This window comes from Clavelina lepadiformis, chromosome 3, assembly GCF_947623445.1.
Source record: "Clavelina lepadiformis chromosome 3, kaClaLepa1.1, whole genome shotgun sequence".
NCBI lineage: Eukaryota > Metazoa > Chordata > Ascidiacea > Aplousobranchia > Clavelinidae > Clavelina > Clavelina lepadiformis.
The window spans coordinates 2,978,248-2,997,726 of record NC_135242.1 but is presented as its reverse complement, the minus strand read 5'-3'; the positions used below and the strand labels follow the sequence as shown (position 1 = coordinate 2,997,726).

Sequence of the window (19,479 nt, the reverse complement as noted above, 5' to 3'; positions counted from 1 at the left end):
TCAACAGTTGTATTTAGAATTTCGGAAATGTGTCAAATCCCAAAATCATTTTTTATTAAGATATTTCGCATCGATGTAAATTGTGCAAAGCAAGAAGAACAACAACACAGTGAACAACTAAACATGGTGCTTGGTCTAACCTACCAGTAAGTAAATCTCAAATTCCCCACAACACAAACATACAGAAGACATGCAACAATACCAGAACAGTATGAACTGTTTGTATCCATATCTATATGATTAAGTCCATGAACATACATGACAAGAAATAGCCTACACGCGGGAAGCGGTGATGTGTTAGTGTTACAGCATGTTACAAAATAAAAGCAAAAGCGCAAGCTGTGATAGAGCAAGGAATAGTTTTATTTACATTTCTACAAAATCTGGTTTTGATAACATAACCTAAATGTTTGTAAGTTATGTAGTTTTTTAAAAAGAAAAGTCAGAAATGGAAGTAGGCATACCATCCAACTTTATAGGGCGTCACGTTTATTACCCAAAATTACGTTAAAAGTACGCAATCTAAAAACACGGAAAGATTATTATGACGTTTCTGTGGAATGCCAATAATATTGCCAAGTGATTCGTGAAATGAGTTTGATTGTTGGTTCATAATACTTTCTAAAACCCGCAGTTGTATAAAGAATTCCGGAAATGCTTCAAATTCCAAAGTAATCATTTCAGTTAAGCACGCAATACTTCTGCACGGGGGTTTTGCTTAGAGTGACTCAAGTTTTGAAGCTTTTAACAACATATTTAATATAAAAGTGAAAAGAGAACACACGTGTACGAACAGATAATCCCGAATGATAAGTACCGGTATGTTAGCACGTTGGCAAGCAAGCTGAGGCATTATGGGTAGAGATTAACCTGCACTATTGGTGCTATTTACAGTTAGCAACGATCTAACAATAAGCTTCTTAAAATTATAATCATATGAGTGATATGCTTTGATGTTTACAACTTATTTTCAATGAATCGCGCATCGACTAATCAAGTAAATTTAGTTTTTAATCTAGCGCCACCATCATCATTATTCTTAAATTAAGTGGCACTAAAGCCCTTAACACAGATAAAAATTTTTCTAGGATACTACTCTTGTTAAAAACAACATACCCTTTATTTCTACTGGTTAAACCAGAAAAGTGACGAAAATGATCTTGCTTTGCGCTGTTCTTTTCATCCATGGCTGAACAGGAAATAATCCTAACCAGAAGCACTAACATTATACTTTTTTTGCAAAACAAACTTCAAAATTGAGAACATGGAATAGAGGTTCGATTTTGCAATTTTATTTGAGCTTGGATTTGTGTAACCTAAACCGTCAGAAGATAGTGGACGTTTAATTCACTTCAATGCAGGAAAACGACTTCATGTGGCACAAGAACGCAAAATATTCTAACGACCGCTTATTTTTGACACCTTGATTTACTTAAACAGTTTGATGTGTTGTTAAATTATAAATTTGATTTTAATTTCGTCGGACTCATCCGGTACACAAGATGAATTTAATTAAAATGTATGAGTGTGACAGTTATTATCTTTTAAGAAAAAAAATCATATAAATTATTTAAAAGCTATAAGAATGACTTTTTAAGTTTTGTCGGTTTTTAAAAGTCTCTGGAAACTAAAGAATTTCGCTATTGATCATTGCTGGTCAATATGGAGCAGATTTCAAACCTCTGATCATTGCTTTGGTTGACCTATTTCAGCTTGCCATCCTGAAACCGTAAAGTTAAAAGAAAAGAAAACGAATAATTAAATTTCCGTTGTTGTGTTTATTGCAGATGAAAAATAACGAAAAATCACAATCAAATTACGAACACAGAAGTTTAGTGACGTCAGTTGTTGAGCATAAATTACAGTGAAGGATGGGCTTTGACTGCCTAATTTGCTTCTTGCACAAGTAATGGCACAACATTTCAATGAAAATTTCGAAAATCTTTCGAATTCGGAAAACCGGTCATTAGTTTCAGCCAGACGCACATAAATGCTTTTTTTCGTGCGTTCATAACTGAATTTACACTGTTCATAATTAGTTGTTTGTCCGCCTTAGTCCAATGAAAGAATTTTCGCAAAAAATTAAAAAACAAATCTAATCATATACACTTATTCTACAATTGAAAAACATAATGGATTTAACAGTCTATACCATTATACGACATAAAAGTATACAGTCGTGTTTTAAGAAATTTGTTTCGGATTTCTTGAATTGAAAAATTGATTTTATTCAATTTTAATCTCACAAAGACCGTTGATAAAAGAGTAGGAGCAATTATCATCATTCAATTTGCCGTTTATCGATAAATTTCCACAATCTTCATCTTCTATTATGTCACTTCCAAAAGTTTGCATCTCCATGTTATTGGGTTCACCGTCGTCCCAGTCAAGATTGTCAGCTGGTGCTCCGTCAATCCAAGTATATTCTCCTTCTCTTTCTAAATCGTGGAGCCCGATCCAAGGCCTGGGTTTGCCCAAACGCAGCCAGATCAATCTATATAAAATACAAACAAATTGACTGGAGAACTCCAAATTAATAAGAACATATGGGAAGCCGTGGTCAGCGATTTCAGCCGCGGTCAACTCGACCTACATAAAAGTTTTAAAGTGAATATTTTACAATAAACCTATAAGGATCATGTTTCAGTGTTATCTTACTCTCTCATTGTTGTGTCTCTGGCCCCAACGGTTGCCAAATCACCACCAAGTCCTTGACATTCCGATCTTGCTTCAGTCCAGTTTTTTGGTTGCGTCAGCTTGTATTTGTAGCCATTGAACGGAACAAACCATTCGGAATCAGCTGAAGCTTCTAATTCTGTAGTTTTTTCAATAAAATGTTTATTTTCTTTACATAACCAAGACAAAAGTTACATCAAAAATTGTTTCAAAATCTTCTGGTATTCTTTAAACCAAGGTATCAATAAACAAGATATCAAATAGGTCAACGCTGCACTTACCCTTGCGGAGTTGGCTCAGTTCGTTTTGGCAGTCGCATGTCGCTCCATGACAGTTATAAACAAAGAGAGATATTATAACCAGTGTCAAAATCATTTTGTGGAATGGTAAAAAAAAACTATTTCTGGCGCTATGAGAGTAGAATAAAAAGTTTTAAATACAATAAAATGGTTCTGTCCAATTCGAGGCAATGCCTTGCTGACATAACTTACATGTTTGTACATTACCGAGTCTTTTAAAGGCAAAACGAGAAGGAGAAATTCCAGCTGATGACATAGGCAAGCAGTTTTTCTACCTAACATTAGGTTAAAAGTACGCATTGTAGGCAGAACACAGGAAAAATATTATATCGCCATTATTGATTGCCCATAATATTGCAAAGCCAGTTATCAATTGAATTTGATTGTATTTTTTTATTGCTTTTTGATTTACCACTTTGTATGGTGGGTAGTTGTATTAAGAACTTCGGAAATGATTCAAATCCCAAAATGATCATTTCAGTTAAGCACGTATTACTTACGTTGTTCGTTTTTTGTAAACTTATGAATTCCAGTTCTCTCTTTTGTCTGTATGTTTCATTTCGAAGTTTTGATTTTCATTTTAAGTTACATACTTTAACGATTTTGCCAAACTTGAGGTTCGGTATTTGGAATACGTTTCGATTCCACATGCTTGATCTGGAGTGGGCCGTGAAAGCCGTAAAAGATTAGTCGGGAGACGAATTCTGTAACACTTTGTTGAGTTTAATACAGATTTTCATGGCTGCCTACTGTTTATGGGATTTTCTACACAACATTTGACTCTACAATTCGTTGCATCACCTGACATATTTACTTTCGACCGCAATACACAATCACGACGTCGTTTCGCATTATGCGAACACAATCAAATGATATATTACGTATTTAAGAAAATAACTAGCTTTTTCGCTGTTATAACCTGGTATAAACTTATACGACGAATCCAGTAATTTTTGAACTGGGTTTAAACTTCAATTTTCCAAGCAGCGTTTAGCGCATTTGATTCGAAGTTTGAACAACTTTGAGTTTTGCCCAAACCATGGTCAAACGTTTATCCCTCCTTTGATGCACGGGACAAGTGTACGGGTGGGCAGGGTTTGCGTAGTACATTATACGTAGGTGAACGGAAAAGGATGACATATCGCTATAAAGATTTATGGAAACATTTCAACAAGATGTCACTTCAACCAGAGTCTAACCTATATCAGCTGAATGGGAAGCAAGTGATAAAAAGTGACAGAATAAAAGTTGTTTGCATTGAAAGCCCTTGTCTTAAAATCTCATTTCGCTTTGTTATGTTCTGTCAGGTTTATTTACTCACCATGCACATACTACACATAGCAATTAGGGCTGTATTTCTTTGCCGTATGACGCCGCTAGTGACAAACTTTGTTGTTCATGGAAACTTTTAAATAAATTGCTCGCGCATGATGAGCGTCAAAATAAGCGTCAGAGGTCTGTGCTCCCCTTAGTCTTTCCAGTAACGCATCCCTGCCGGCTCTTGTTCAAGATAAACTGATGTCTTCTTTCGGTTTGAAAACGGCAGGAAGAATTACGAGTTGTCCATATGAGCAACTTTTTATGTTTTTTTTATGTAAAGATTGAAATGTGAATTTTCCTATTTCTATTTAAATGTATGTTAAAGAGAGTTTCCGATTTGTTTTTCCTATCTTGCTGGCATATCCCGATTTTTTAAATGTCTTGTTGGGATTGTTCAGTGCGTCTTTTCATATTTATTTTAGCTTTTTTAATACAGTGTAACTTATGCTGCTTCCAGTTCCAGTTTTATGACTGTCCATAAGAGTGGAGAAAATCTGAAAAAGAAAAATTAAACGTGACAGCAGCCAAACCAAGGGCAAGGCGATAACAGCATTCGCTGCTGTCCAGTAGACCTGGTGGACAGTTCTAAATTCGAGGAATATTATGCGAAAAATTAAGAAACCAAAATAAAAGATGTGCGACAACCGAAACTTTCACCGAGGCTGTCTTGGGAACCGGAGCTCGGAGTTGTGACAGAAAAATGGGCTTGAACCCAGCCGATTTCATTGTTAAGGCCAGCGCACTTTAAATTTTAGCCTAGCCATTTCCATTTTTAGCCCACTGCGTCATATGGAGTCGTACTGTGATAACTCTATTACAATATCTACAATATTACTTAGTTCTTTTAGTTCTCTTAGTCCTCTAGCCGCATTTAGAGAGGTTCTTTAAAATTTCACATTTTTCTTCAGCTATATTTTCTTTATACAGAACACAGAGTTGGAGAAGTGCGGGACCGAATGAGACCGATGACACAGAAAAATTATTTTTCGTTTTTCTTTCGTAATTGAAATGAGCTGGGCTCAAAAATAAAATGGATGTGCTGTACATTTTCCATGGGCTGGGCTTAAGTTTTCAGGGCTATGGATTTTTGTGCTGGGTTTGAGCCCATCTTCAGACCACAACCACTTTTGTGGGCTCGAGCGATGAGGAACCATCACTGGGTTCAAATCGAGCAAAAACTTTCTTCAGTCCAATGAAAAAATCACCATACCACACCAAAATTAAAAAAATATTGCAGAGGTTAGATTAAGCAATCTGAACTGTTTTTCATTTCATTACAATTTTATTATGACGTCGCAAAGTATTTAAAATTTCGTAAAAGTACATTTCTTTCACCTCAACGGAAAAGTGATTGTGGCTGATACATGGGATTCTTGGCGCACAGGTCAAGCTTTGTGACTAGAAAATACAGAGCGATGGTTGAAGTTTTGATGAATACTATTTGAACAAAATGAAACTGAAGACAATGCTTTCACCGTAAAATATCAGCAGAATGCAAAAGCGGTGGCCCGTGTAAGCCACTAGAAGTAATCTTTAGGTTTAGGCAATATTTTTTTTGTGATCAGGGCATATAGTGGTATAGTGGTAGTGGTCTGATTATTTTCGGATCTAGGAATATCGTTTCAAAACTATACTACTAGTGTTTGCTGTGTAAAAATCTCTTTGCTTCCCATATGTGTAATGTGTCGTAGCCTGACTGCTGTTTTTTCGACTCAGAAATTTGATACAATTCAAATAAATTAAATTGAAAATTCCTGCTGAATAAAGCTTGCCACTAAAACAAGTTGGTTGTTTCTAAGCAAAATGTGTTTTCGGTAAAATTAACAGAAAAACTGTTTTCATTTAATTTTGACTTTCAGGATTAAGTTCACCTATCACATGACCTTGCCTTTTCTTCATAATCTGCCTATCAAAATTTTCTTAAATTTTATTGGTTGATGAGGAAATGTATTTGGAATGCTCATTTGCATATATTTGTTGTTAAATATTGCAATTAACAGACCAAACGTTATATTCAGATTTTTGAATAGTTACCGCCTGGTCTACTAGTAACGCTTTTCTACGTCTACAATGGCTGCATCCAAAGGACCAAAGAAGATGGCGAAGAAACCTCAACAAGAAAAGAAAGTGAAACGTCGTCACCGTCGCAAGGAGAGCTTCGGCATCTACATCTACAAAGTTTTGAAACAAGTCCATCCAGACACTGGTATCTCAAGCAAGGCGATGAAGATCATGAACTCGTTTGTGAGCGATTTGTTCGAGAGAGTTGCAGGAGAAGCTTCACGCTTGTGTCAATACAACAAGCGCTCGACCATCAGCAGTCGTGAGGTTCAAACTGCTGTTCGATTGCTGTTACCTGGAGAACTTGCCAAGCACGCGGTGTCAGAAGGAACAAAGGCTGTAACAAAATACACCAGTTCCAAGTAAGCTAGTCATTTTTTAACTAGCCCTAAACAGTAAAACGGCTCTTTTCAGAGCCACTCCAACTTCCAGAAAGAGATAACATCGTAAATGTTTTGCAGATGATTTAAGTAAGGCACATAGCTTGTGTAGCGACTAGTTTAGCGTAAAATAAAAGGCCTCTGTCAGTGTCACCCATTGACTATCACCAGCACATGGAAAGCTGTAGAGTCGTTTTTGTGCAGTGCGGAACTTACTTTACCGGTTTTCTTTTCAATACAATGCATTTTATTCCTATTCCTAACACAAAAACAAAGAATATTTACAAGGAAGTGGATGTGAAAGTGGAAGGGTTCCGGGACTCGTCTGTATTTAATTAGGAAGAAGCGACGTATCTTTTAAGTACAATACTGGGGTTGGGCGTTATTTGGCCAAAACGAATTTCGTTTCTATGTTTCCAGATGGAGTGGTGTGTTTTCTCTTGAATAGAATTTCAAAACCTTATCAGACAAAGTATTTTTACCGATTTGCTCAGGATATAGCCTATCCACGACACTAACCAATCATAGTACAGAAGTGTGCCTCCGCCAATCAAGATTGTCTCAAAATTTTTTTGGTTTATAATAATCCATTTTCGAATGCTCATTAGCATATTATTGAATATAAATAATGGTGAAAAGAAAGTAGTTGTCATTCAACAGTTTGCAATTGCTGGAACAGGGTTTGTTGTTCTTCATCTTACTGTACAATGGCAGCGTCTAAAGGACCAAAGAAGTTAATGGCGAAGAAGCCTCAACAAGAGAAGAAAGTGAAACGTCGTCATCGTCGCAAGGAGAGCTTCGGCATCTACATCTACAAAGTTTTGAAACAAGTCCATCCAGACACTGGTATCTCAAGCAAGGCGATGAAGATCATGAACTCATTTGTGAGCGACTTGTTCGAGAGAGTTGCAGGAGAAGCTTCACGCTTGTGTCAATACAACAAGCGCTCGACCATTAGCAGTCGAGAAGTTCAAACTGCTGTTCGGTTGCTGTTACCTGGAGAACTTGCCAAGCATGCAGTGTCAGAAGGAACAAAGGCTGTAACAAAATACACCAGTTCCAAATAAGCTGAGCTTGAAGTGAATATTCAAACGGCTCTTTTCAGAGCCACTCAATGTTTATGAAAGAGTTGCTTGTTGTGACTGACTGTTAAAGAATCTACCATGTCATTTTAGGCTAGTTGTACTTGTACAGATTATTTGCACTGGACACATAATGTTTGGCGAAGCTGGTTATCAAAGCAGAGACTGTTAGCTCATATCAAACCAGGCTTTCAGTAAGCTTTATATCAATAATTCTTAAGAAACCACCCTAGAAAAAAAACAATCGAATTGACATAAAATTCAACCAGTTGAGAAAATGCCACAGACCAGTTAACTTCAAGGTGTTGACAAACCGTATCGTTTTAGCTTGTATCACCCAGGAATCAAAGTTGTTTTGGTTTTTGTTTAATAGAACTTGTATATTTTCGACTGTAGGTTTCATTACTAGTTACTGTATGAACAAATAAATTTTACTACAACTGTAACCTCGCTTTTTATGCAAATTCATTGTCGCGATGTCGCAACAATTTTAGTGCGGAGTGACACCTTGAATGTCTATCGCAAGGTGACGCAGTGGTTCAACAAAACAGGGAGGCTGTCTTGGTTGTGCATCCTTTTTGGTTTTTTACTAACTACTGTATATGGTTATTGTAAACTTTTCATAGTCACTGTGTTTGTGGAGGAAAAGATCTTTGGCTAAGCCTACCGTCAATACGAAAAAGCCAACTTAACAATTATCTCGAAAACTTAAGAGCGACTAAAATGCAGTCATGGTGGGCTACTTCACAACAAAATGTTTTCGCCTCAGCTTATTAACAAGTGTGCAGTAGGCTTACAGTGCAAAACGGCTACGAGCAAAATTAAAATAACGATACAGCACCTTGATATTATTGCCACAGATAAAGTAATTATTAAAAAAAAATTTAGTTGTTGCTTTTTTTGGGGAAAGTCCTAGCAAACCGTACAAGTGTACTGCCTATGACCTAACTGTAAAACTACAAGCTGCTTTGTTTATATTGCTTTTAGAACTGAAAAAAAATTAAACATACTAAATAATATAAATCCGCTTTAAGTACCCGGCAAGCAAATAACATCACATCAAAGGTGTGATGCCGAAGCTGAGTCTGCAATGAAACTATTCAACATACCGGTAATCGACAAAGAAAAAGTGCTGGCATACTGCCCCGTGCAGTGCCGAGATATGGATGTGTATGAAGGTATCTCGAACACGATGCTTTGAGACCAGATCCCTCCCAGTGAACCGCCGGGTGCCCTCCCAGGTGAGACGACGCTAAGAGGAGACTTAATTCCTACTCGCGCTCTATCCCTTTTGCATCAAGAACGAGATTAAGTGGAGATTTCGGCCCTCGACCGAGCGCGAGGCATCGGGAGAGCGGGACGAATTCTACCGAAGCTATTCACCTATCGAAGCAGATCCGCCTACTGCGTAACAGCGATCAAACACCCCAACAGATGAACCAACGCACACATCCATCAAAGACTTACTCATCGCAACGAATATGACCTTACCAATTGGCGTGAACTCGCATTTGTGGTACCGGTACTTATTTTTAAGGATGATTAGGTATTTGCATGATTGGTTTCTTTACGGCAGTGGTGAAAAATCTTCAATCTTTGGACACGAAGCTGCAATAGGTTTATAATCAGGGGCAGGCCGCTAGGTACCGAAAAGGCGAAATAACAAGTAATTGTGTTCAAATATAAACAGTTTCTAACTGCTGTGTAGTAGAAAGATGAGGCGTGAGCGCTAAAAGACCATTGAAATTTGGAAGTTTTAAAAATGTTATCTTAATAATATGTAAGCATATCGGGCCAATTAAACCACCTTACACGTCGCACTTGAAAACACAGACAAAAGAAGCAGTTCACTTGCGGTCAAAAACCGGTGTTGCGCCAAGTCTAATTGTGATGTAACAGATAAGTGCATGCAAAATTGTGAGACCAACATGAATCAAATTCGCAATAAGAATTAATCAACGCTTGTACTATTATTAAAACTGACAAAATTGCTTGTAATGCGGGCGCCAATGTAATGTTAACTCGAACTGTGGCCTACAAAAATGGGTCTCACAGGCCGCAGGTCGGTGGCGGCATTCACAATAAGCAATACTGTACATGAAACGCATAATGCCATAATTATATCCGGTAAACCGAAATTCATTACTAGGTCTAAAAAAGCAACATTTTGTTTTTCGCTGAAAACATTCTTAAAAGCTGCATTGTTTTAGAGCTAAAATATACAAATGAGATGACAAGTTCAAAAGGGCTAATCTTACACAAAAAGTTGCAAATAATGTAAGCTATGACGTTGCTTAGGGACATGCTCCCCAGAAAACTTTCAATTTACAAGGTATAGAATGGTGTAATATGCATAAAATTTTGCTTTTCTTTCAAAAAAGTAGGTTGAATGGGATTTAATTTACTAAGATGTGCTGCCCTTTTGCACCATTTCCTGCATAAATCGACTAGATCTTTAAGTGTCTTAGACTACTTAGAAAAATCTGGCGTTTTATCCCAATGTTTATGGAAGTTGGTCACACTAACCATGTCCAACATTGGAAACTACTGGAAAGTTTACAAAAGAGCTCACTTATAATCGTCATCAAGGAAGAAGTTAGTCTTAACGTTCAAACATTTACTTAAATGTCGAAAAAAGTACCAATGCCAAAAGCGAATCAATGATATGAGTTGTTCCCCAAACAAAATCTGTTTTCTCTCTTCCGCCAGTAATGGGCAAGTTTTAGAATGACAGATAACGCTGAAAGAAGCTACAAAGAACAACAGACAAACCTAATGCCAGAGCGTAGTAACCTTATAGAAATGTATACAACTGTTATCATTGTTTTAAACCAGAAGACCAAAATTAGCTCTGTAATCGACTAGCTTAGCAAAGAAGACTGCTTTTGCAAGGGTCTGTAACACTTGGTTGATTTAGGTTGGGCGGGTGGTAGCAGTCTTTCAGGCTATGGTTTAATGTCAATGGTGAAACTTTATGCTAGTTTTCTGGTCTGCAGTAAAATACTTTTAGTTATTTCTGTAGTTAACAGTCGACTGTGGTTAATCACAGTAAACAGGATCGACCAAATTGCAACATTTTGTAGTTTATAATCGTTTCAAAACAATGATAATTATGTAATCATTTCGCTTTTGTAGCCTGCTATTGCCAGTGATTGCCAGCAAGCTGAAAAAGTTGAATGACAGCCGTTTTATCGGCAACGATGACGTAATGTTTTCGCTGTGCGTGAGAATTTCTAGACCTTGCTTTCCACTTGACAGAATTCGGTCGTGGATTGGTTTTGTATTTGATTGCTGTGCGATCATTTTGACGTGATTACGCACATGCACTTATCATAAGGTTGAACGGTGGAGCAATAACTGTTTGCCGCAGGACTCTTTTCTAGAAAGTACTTGTGATTTTTTGATTAATTTATTCATTGCTCAAAGTGTGAAAATAAGCAAATTTTGAGCTGGTACAGTAAGTGTTGTGGTTTATGCTGACAACTGCAATGAAGAATAGCAAATACCCATATTTTGGGTCTGTAACGCGTTCCTCGTAGGAGTTCGGCAACGTTGGTTGATTCTAAGTGTGACAAATTGACATGAATGTTTTTGCTATCGTCAGACATGAGTATAAACTAGGCTATTTTCATGCGCACTTGGCGTTAGCATTAACCTATGCTGTGTTGCAGCTCTTAGAAAATCATAAAGTTTGTTTTTTAAATATTGACTTAAAACTGGAAAAAACGGTTTCTGCTGCGAAATATTGCCTTGCAACGACATAGGGAATCCCGCTACGGTTTGGAACGTTTTTTTTTGTGTATTCAGCTGGCAGATCAAACAGTGTTTTACTATTTTTTTCGATAAAGGGTAACCTTTAATATTAGGTTATTCAAATGATGTCAAGATCTGTTGATTTCAAGATTGTTTTACAGATATCTTGTAACATTCACGTTTAATACAACCTAAAGTCCATCGGTGGTGTCAAGTTCATAAGTTAGTTTTTTATAGCTTCATACAAAGAAACACAACCAAGGCAAGACGCTTTCTCTCTTGGGAAAAAACTTTGAAGCTTTAAGTAAAAGAAATTCCAGCGCACAAAAGAATTTGGGTTCAAGGAAACCTTTTTAAGACTGTGTAAAATTCAAGCCGCCTATACGAAATGAAGCGGTCTTAAAAGCGTCGCTAAAAAAACTTTGCTTATATTGCAAGACTAATGGGTACACGTCGTTTATAAAAAACCTAAGTTCGGCTTTAAATTTAACGCTATGCTCGGTCGAGCGAAACGCCCAGACGCTGATTATTAAATTAAAATCGTTCTGTTTTGACAATTTCTTGTCAAATTTAAGCGACAATGTAAGCGCATAGCTTATAGTTACGACAAAACTGAAATAAGCCAAGTAATAGAATCGGTTTGTTTTCTGGTAATTCGATTTGAAACAGCTGTCCCCTTAGCCGTCTTAAATTATTTCTCGTGTGAATTCACATGCTTGCCACAAGGGGCCTACAGGTGAAATTAAATCGTGTGGAATCAGTCGGACCTGAGCTTCCTGCTTCTTGATAAGCCTGATCAAGAGATTTCAAATCGTCTAATGATGGAAGATTTTATGGTTGTGAGCTATTAGAGCTGTCAGGGGATTGGACTGTTACGAGATTTACCAATTACCACTAGTCATGTAGTTAGTGTTGTCTTAGACTGGAAATAGCGGCGGATTAATTATATCGAATGACCCAGAAACCGATATTTTTAACCTAAAATTTTTACTCTTAGCAACTTTCAAGAATGTGATTTCGATACAAATTGGTGTTATTTGCGTGCACGCTTTTCCTGGTCTGTATATTTAAAAAAAACGTTTGATTTACATGTCACGCTGAATGCATTTTTGTTAACACTGTTGTTTTATTGCTTGTAACTTATGTTTACACAAGAAACGCTGCAGCGTGTCATGGCATAGCCGGCGAAGACAAGGTTTGAACATTTTTTTACAAGTCTTTGCACCTGAAGCTTGGTACCAGGCTTACCCAAGTTTTAATGTTTTAAAAATGTTTTAGTTCCTTACATAGTCTTATCTTATTTTATTAGCAACAATTCTCTGTAATGCATTGCATGGGTTATCATTTTATGGTATTCACGTATAAGCATACATCCGTCAAGCGGCTGTGTGGAGTTGTTGTATAACCGGCTAAAAGTTTCCGATTGGTTGCGCGAAAAGGGGAAACCTGATACCTGTAAAGTCTTGTACCTTGGTTGGCGATTTCCCACGTTTCAAGTCAAGCACTTTTCCTGTTCGCGAACTTTCTTGCACGTAGCAAACTGTAGAGAACAAATATAGAAACGACCGTGGCAAATCAAGTTCAACCCGGGCAGAAACAGGATACGACGGGAATATGAGAAATCAATTGTTCTTTGTGCTGATCGACGCGCCTTGAGCATTCACTTGTTTATTCGTTTTTCAGTTAGTTCTTGTGTCATCCAAAGTTGTATCACTTGTAAGATTAAAGGCGTGCTTGATGATAAGTCTTGGAATCGCCTGACTGTCATGTTTTTTAGATAAGGTTAAGCTTCTAATTATAAATGTTAAGGTTAAGTGGTTCCCACCGTATCCAGCTGCATTAAACGAACGGATTTGAAATCTCATCATTTCATAACCAATTGGAAGATTTCCGGTGAGTCATGAGAAATTTCAAGATAAATGTCAAGTGCGTCCAGTCAAGTTGAAATATGCGCCAATTGCGTTCTCAATCTTGCTTTATTTGTCGAAAATCTTAGAAGCCATGTTCCCGTGACCATTCTTACAGCGTTTTAGATTTCTAGAGCTTTCATATTGCTTGTCTTCGGCCGTTGATAAAATTATGAATAATGTTGATTTTGGATTAATCCACAATACTTTTTGTAAGAAGCTCGAAAGATTTTGAGAGTGATAGGAGGGCAGCCTACATAAACTGTATCCAGTGGAAAAGTTACAGCTGTAGATACAGGTTTAAAAGATTTAAGTGCAGAAAACTTTAAAAAGACCTTGCTTTCAAACTCTTACACAAATTGCGGTCATCGCGTTAACACCGCTTGCGGTTTCTTACTGGCAAGGTACCAAAATAGCTAAACACAGAGGATTAGTTTTCGCAACCAGAACACATATTTTATTGAACAGCGTTTAGATATTTTAATACAATAGTCGAATGCATTATTCGTTGCTTAGAACAATAAGTTGTGTTTTTGTTTCTAAGTCGAAAAGATAACGTTTATGACGTAGACTTTCAGCAAATACGGAAACGTCTGGACTTGTTGAAAATCAATGAACCGTGAAATAAAGGCTTCAACAAGTTAACAAGTTGTCCGACATCCAATTAATTTGTAAAATTGCCAGTAATTGGGGAATGATTAGCAACGTGTGATGACTTAAAAAGAACCAAATTATTTAACCAATTCTATATTTCCTGTAAAGCCGTGGACGGGGATATTGACATTTCGCTCAATAACGTTTTTCAGTTCCGGTGGATATTTGGGGCTTTATTTGAAAACTTTGGTTCTCAATATTTGCATCAGCCGCCAATTTTCAGATCCTATTCGTTTTTGCGGTTTATTGTGAGGTTTTGCCTTTGAAACAATGCCAGAAATGACGTAATGCCGTAAGTGTCGTTGCAATTTCAAAACAAGACGGTTTTAAAAGTTTTTCCAAAGGCTCAGAGCAGAGTTAAAATATTTCAATCATTTTATTGACCCAGGGAAATGGTAGACCGGAATTTTTTGTTGATATACAAAGAAGTCATATAGGCCTTATAGGGTCATGTTATACCGGCGTTCATGATGTAGGAAAAGATTTTTTAATGTTATTTTTATCGCATGTGTAGCCTATGGAGGTTTAGGGGAGATATTGATTGGCAAATTTATTATCTGGTCCATTAAAATGGGATCCAGAATAGCAAGAGTTTTCTTTGCATTTGCTCTTCTGCAAGTTGTGGCAGAGGGTCAAAGAAGACAGACAAATTCTCGTGGAATGCATGTGAGCGATCCTCTTCTTGGGCTTGCATCGATAAGGAGTCGGCCTTCTTCCCGTCGACCGCCTCCTCCATACAGCTATTATCCTGGTATCACAATAGGGGATGTCCGGCGGCCAATTCCGACAACCTTCAAGGATGTTTACGGTATGTTGTGAAAAGTATAAAATAGCTGGGAATCTTCTTTGGCCTTTTGTATCTTTGGAAATAAACATTTTATGATTTAAAAAAATGAATGACAACCAACCACACGCCAAAATATATGAAGTGTTATAGAATGACGTCATATGCTGCATTGCAAAGCTGAATGATTGTGTTGCATTTTGGCTTTGTGTGTCACTTTGTTCAAGACATACGATACCATGCATCTCCAGCGCTGATATTGCAAATATTTATATGCACGGTGAACCAAAAAAATGAAAAAAAATCATTCGGCTTTTCAAACCATCGCTTTGCACTCGCCTAGAAACTATCTTTAATCTCCGACCTTGCCTCCACAATTTCCATGCTGGTCTCAGAAGAAGATTATATTGTTTCGTCTGGTTAGAAAATTGAGCCCTCAAAATTACTTCTATGGTTATTACGTAACCACATAAAGGCTATCCCGGTGATCTTTGCGTATTCAGGCGAATAAGACGGTTTTAACGGCTCCAACCAGCAAGCAGTGTATGTGATTGTGCAAATTACTTTGATAAAACAAACTATTTTTGTTAATGTTAAATCGAAGCAACCGTATATATGACTCTAAGCCAAGTTTTTCACAGTTAAGTTTTCAATTAAGATACATATATCGCAACTTATAGATACCGTATAAAAAAAATTTTTAAATAAAAAAAATAAAGAACTACCGACTTGCAAACAATTTTATTAAACATAGCAATCTATATCACTCAACACTTAAAATACGTGTTTGAAACGGTTGGTGGAAAAGGTGACATGCTTAACGTTTCTTTACGTTTTGGTGCCGATATAAAGACGCGCTTTTAAGGCAAGTGACCGTAAAATAAATAAGTTTTGGTCGCTAAACGGCCTTCGCAAATGGATGTAGAGTAACCTGATAAATTGTAAATATGACCTTATGACACCTAGACACATCAAGTGTAGCAAGCGCAGAGTCAGTTAACGAAGCAAGAAACCACCTATTGATCAGAAGAATCTTACTATGATAGGTGCATATTTAAGGTAATGCCGATTGCCGATGTAAGTTGGATGATTTAATAATTGCACACTCCGGACGAAGTTCGAAATTCGTAGCTGCTTTTAGACGGCTTCGATTTACTTTGATCACCTTCATGGGCGAATTAAATCACCGGAAAATCGCGTAGAACGAGACAGTCACGCTGAGAAAAGCGGCTTTATGGGGTTTAATATTATCCGTTCCAGCCTTTAACAAGTTGTTTCAAAAATCAAGTACCGTACCGGCGGTTTGGCATGCAGGTCATATTATTATACGAATCTCAGTAGGTAGCGCCAGACCAGGATAGACAAAAATGTGGACTACTGTACGTTAAGGTCGTCTATGTTGTCTGGTGGGGCGGCTTGAATGTGTCGAAGGTTGGGGGTCGCGCTCGTCTCTCTTCAGTTTGTCTAATTTTGTGTTTCCAGTCAATTGCAATTCATCATGAGGACTTGAATGATTACATGGGTCATTAACTGCATACAATTGCTCACACAAATCACCCGCAGACCAATTAGTTTGCCCACTTCATTACCTTATTATTTCCTATACTTAAGTAGGCTAATCGTTTTCTTTCTCGTCACAATTTTCTGACCTTTTCGATCCCACTCCATCCTAAAGTTCTTGCCAGGTGCCACCTTTTGCCTGTTGTGTATAAAGCAAAGAAATAGTGTCGTACTAAACTACAGATATAATGTTACATACTTCTGAAGTTTAAAACGATTATTAAATTGACTTTACAGACGTGCCGGCACCTGCTTCCCTTTATTTGTCCCAATTTCCGAGGAATAACTCCGTGTTAGTGAAGTGGAAGGCGCCATCTGGCAGACACTTTATCGACTCCTATCGCATCGAGCTCTGTCCGGTGAATCCGGGAAATATAGACGTGTAAGCGTTTGAAGATAATAGAAGATTATATAAATTTAGTTATAATGAGTTGAAAGGTGTGATAAAGTGTTATTCCAGAACCCAGATACTTTCGTATTCCATGCTCGCACTATGTCTACAGAAATTAACATAAGTTTCTGTTTGTTTCAAACCACATAACTTTTTAAATTCTTGCAGTTTTTCGAACGTACGATTATATTCAACCGCTAAACTTAAATGTCGTTTTAATTCCCGTCGAATCAACGCAGGCGCAAGGAGATGGTTTTTCCAAGCACTCAGAGAAGTCACGTGTTCAGCAACTTGGTTGGCGGAGCGCATTATAAGATCTCTATTGAAAGTATCCGAGGACGATACAAAAGCGCACCTCTATCGTACACCTTTGTACAAGGTATGTAGTGTAAAGACAAGTTCTAAACTCGCTAAATGTATTATGGTATATGCTATACTTACAATAAGTAAAAACATCTTTTTTTACTTTCAACTTGAGGGTTTTCTGCTCCGATTTAAGCTAACACAAGATGACGCTAGTAGTCCTACAAATATCACGATGCCCATTCTTGTTTGAAGTGAAATGGTTTCCTAAAATGATCTGTATAATAGAAAGTTTCTGTCGTAAAGAGCTTTGAAACCTTCTTAAATTGCATAATTTGATTTTCAAGTTACTTTAAAAGTTTTGGAAAGACCGATACGAACCAACTGTTTGAGGGAAATCTTGAAAGCACCTATACACAGAAAACGTTTCTGATTAACATTCGCTGTTTTAAAGACTGCGGTTACACTAGAAAAGCAGTTGAAAGCCTTCCTTTTAGTTGTCTCGGTCATATTTGTGGTTAATGACGTAGCACTTGTAAACAGCGATATTGTATACTTCATCGCGGTTATCCACCACAATTGCGGCGTCATTTTATCAAGGGAAGAATCACCTGCAACTTATAAACGAAGTTGTACGAAGACTTGATTAACTTTATATTGTTTGATTGTTTTAATTAATCATTTATTGCATTTTGCAACTAAACTGTAGAATGCCGATTATTTCGTTTCATATGGTAATGGTTGGGGTCCATTGTATATACTAAGTGGTATATTAGCGAAACCTTCACGGTAAAAACCTAAACATTTGAACCTTTCAACTGACATCTTGCAATGCTCCTTGTCATGAAACATAAACCAAGACCTGAAGGTTGATAAGACGTTGCAGACATAGGTTTAGACTTCCTGACGAAAACAAAGCGTGGCATCTTTGCGGTTCATTTCTGTCGCTTAAAAACGTTGAAGGAAAGATTTTAATGGCTGACAACAAAAGGTGACCTTTAAAGGTTAAAACTTTTGGCTTAAAGTTCAGGAAATGTTTATGCGTTGCCCTGGTCTTAATAACCCGGCGTCCAGTATCAAATTGATACTATCAATGAGAAAACGTATATCCCTGATGAAATATAGTTTTGCTTGACCGGGTTCTCGCCCATAAGACAATGATGGCTCCTTTTTTAGTTTTATGGTAAGATGATAAAAACATAACCAACAATTCATGTTTATAACCATAGAATGTTCTTACCCCGTGACGACAGACAGCTGTCACAAGAGTGAGATACGATTTTGCAAGATTGTATGGAAATATATTTAAACTTATATTTTAAATGAAAATCGAAGGTTTAAAGATATCCGGGATACCCCCTAGCCGTTTTTTATTGAAACATTGAAAAAAATCTTGAATGGTAAACAGAAAAGGCATTCGATACGTGACCCCAACGAACCCCAGCTGGACAAGGCGATATCAAGTTGCACAAATTAATGCAATTGGTCCCTGGTTGAGTTGACACAGGTGACGCAGGAAAAGCATATCTAGACATCTGATTGGTTACACGTGATTAAGAAGATGATGGCGAGTGGTTTCTGACATTTTAAGTCACCTTGAAGTCGTGAACGCGTGTACTAATATTTGAAGTGTTTAATATCAAGTTTATTGGCTCAATAGATCAATTTGAAATCACTGAAACCACAACAAGACTGAACACAATCGCATATAACAAGCAAATTCTGTGGTTTGCAAATTTGAAAATTAAAGCACCATCACCAGCAAATAATGCAGTGTAGTATGCTACACTGTCTATAGACCATGTTGGGGGCAACGTACAGAGATTGTCAAAAAGCGATTTATTTGCAAGTAAAATTTGAGTCACGTACAGAAACTGATAAAGTGTACGCAATGTTAACGTTACCCCCAATCACTGAACGTCATTGCAGCAGCCTAGGTTTGCGCTGTGCATTCCAGAGTTTGTGAAATTACATATTTACATGTCAAGGAGCCACTAAAACTGCTTTGAAGTGTCATTTATAAAAGTATGATAGTAAATCTACATCACTGATACTTTCTACGTATTACAAATAAAGCTTTCGCGTAGCACAGTCGATGATTTTTACAAGAAGGGTGTATGGGCTGACAAGTGTTTACTTTTGCTTGGAGATTGGCGTCGTCTTAAATGTACTTGCTAAGACCGGCCGAGATAAGTATTTTGCACGACTTAGCTTTAAATGTCATTATCAAGAGGAAGCACTTGATATAACGTTGAGTTAATTAGCTGTCAAAGTTCAAAAGAATTTCGATTAGTTGCAGAAAATTTCCG

The 19,479-nt window shown here is 37.3% G+C and overlaps 3 protein-coding genes and 1 pseudogene across 3 annotated transcripts in view; 3 read left to right on the top strand and 1 right to left on the bottom strand.

The window, feature by feature from the left end:
* Nucleotides 1–1,765: 1,765 nt before the first annotated feature.
* LOC143449944 (C-type lectin domain family 17, member A-like) lies at nt 1,766–3,080 on the bottom strand. The gene is made up of 3 exons (XM_076950291.1): nt 2,958–3,080; nt 2,659–2,815; nt 1,766–2,494 (listed from the first exon to the last, which is right to left on the bottom strand). Exons 1-3 carry the CDS (start codon nt 3,049–3,051, stop codon nt 2,227–2,229), a joined length of 519 nt encoding a protein of 172 aa, XP_076806406.1. The 5' UTR covers nt 3,052–3,080; the 3' UTR covers nt 1,766–2,226.
* Nucleotides 3,081–6,333: 3,253 nt separating this feature from the next.
* On the top strand, nt 6,334–6,940 carry LOC143449536 (late histone H2B.L4-like). The gene has a single exon (XM_076949774.1). It carries the CDS (start codon nt 6,366–6,368, stop codon nt 6,720–6,722), a length of 357 nt encoding a protein of 118 aa, XP_076805889.1. The 5' UTR covers nt 6,334–6,365; the 3' UTR covers nt 6,723–6,940.
* Nucleotides 6,941–7,401: 461 nt separating this feature from the next.
* On the top strand, nt 7,402–8,205 carry LOC143449488 (late histone H2B.L4 pseudogene; annotated as a pseudogene).
* A 6,445-nt stretch (nt 8,206–14,650) lies between these two features.
* LOC143448705 (uncharacterized) overlaps nt 14,651–19,479 on the top strand; it is a 43,851-nt gene continuing 39,022 nt past the window's right edge. Inside the window, exons 1-3 of the mRNA XM_076948551.1 lie at nt 14,651–14,940; nt 16,714–16,858; nt 17,107–17,246. Coding sequence (XP_076804666.1) covers nt 14,703–14,940; nt 16,714–16,858; nt 17,107–17,246 — 523 coding nt within the window. The 5' untranslated portion in view covers nt 14,651–14,702. The remainder of the gene's footprint in view (nt 14,941–16,713; nt 16,859–17,106; nt 17,247–19,479) is intronic.

Excerpts from the sequence above, each read along its gene's own strand:
- LOC143449944 (XM_076950291.1), bottom strand. The coding sequence starts at position 3,051 with ATGATTTTGACACTGGTTATAATATCTCTCTTTGTTTATAACTGTCAT. Across the intron at positions 2,816-2,957 it reads ACTGAGCCAACTCCGCAAGG|AATTAGAAGCTTCAGCTGAT; the intron begins GTAAGTGCAGCG and ends AAAAAACTACAG. Across the intron at positions 2,495-2,658 it reads AGAGACACAACAATGAGAGA|ATTGATCTGGCTGCGTTTGG; the intron begins GTAAGATAACAC and ends TATTTTATATAG.
- LOC143449536 (XM_076949774.1), top strand. The coding sequence starts at position 6,366 with ATGGCTGCATCCAAAGGACCAAAGAAGATGGCGAAGAAACCTCAACAA.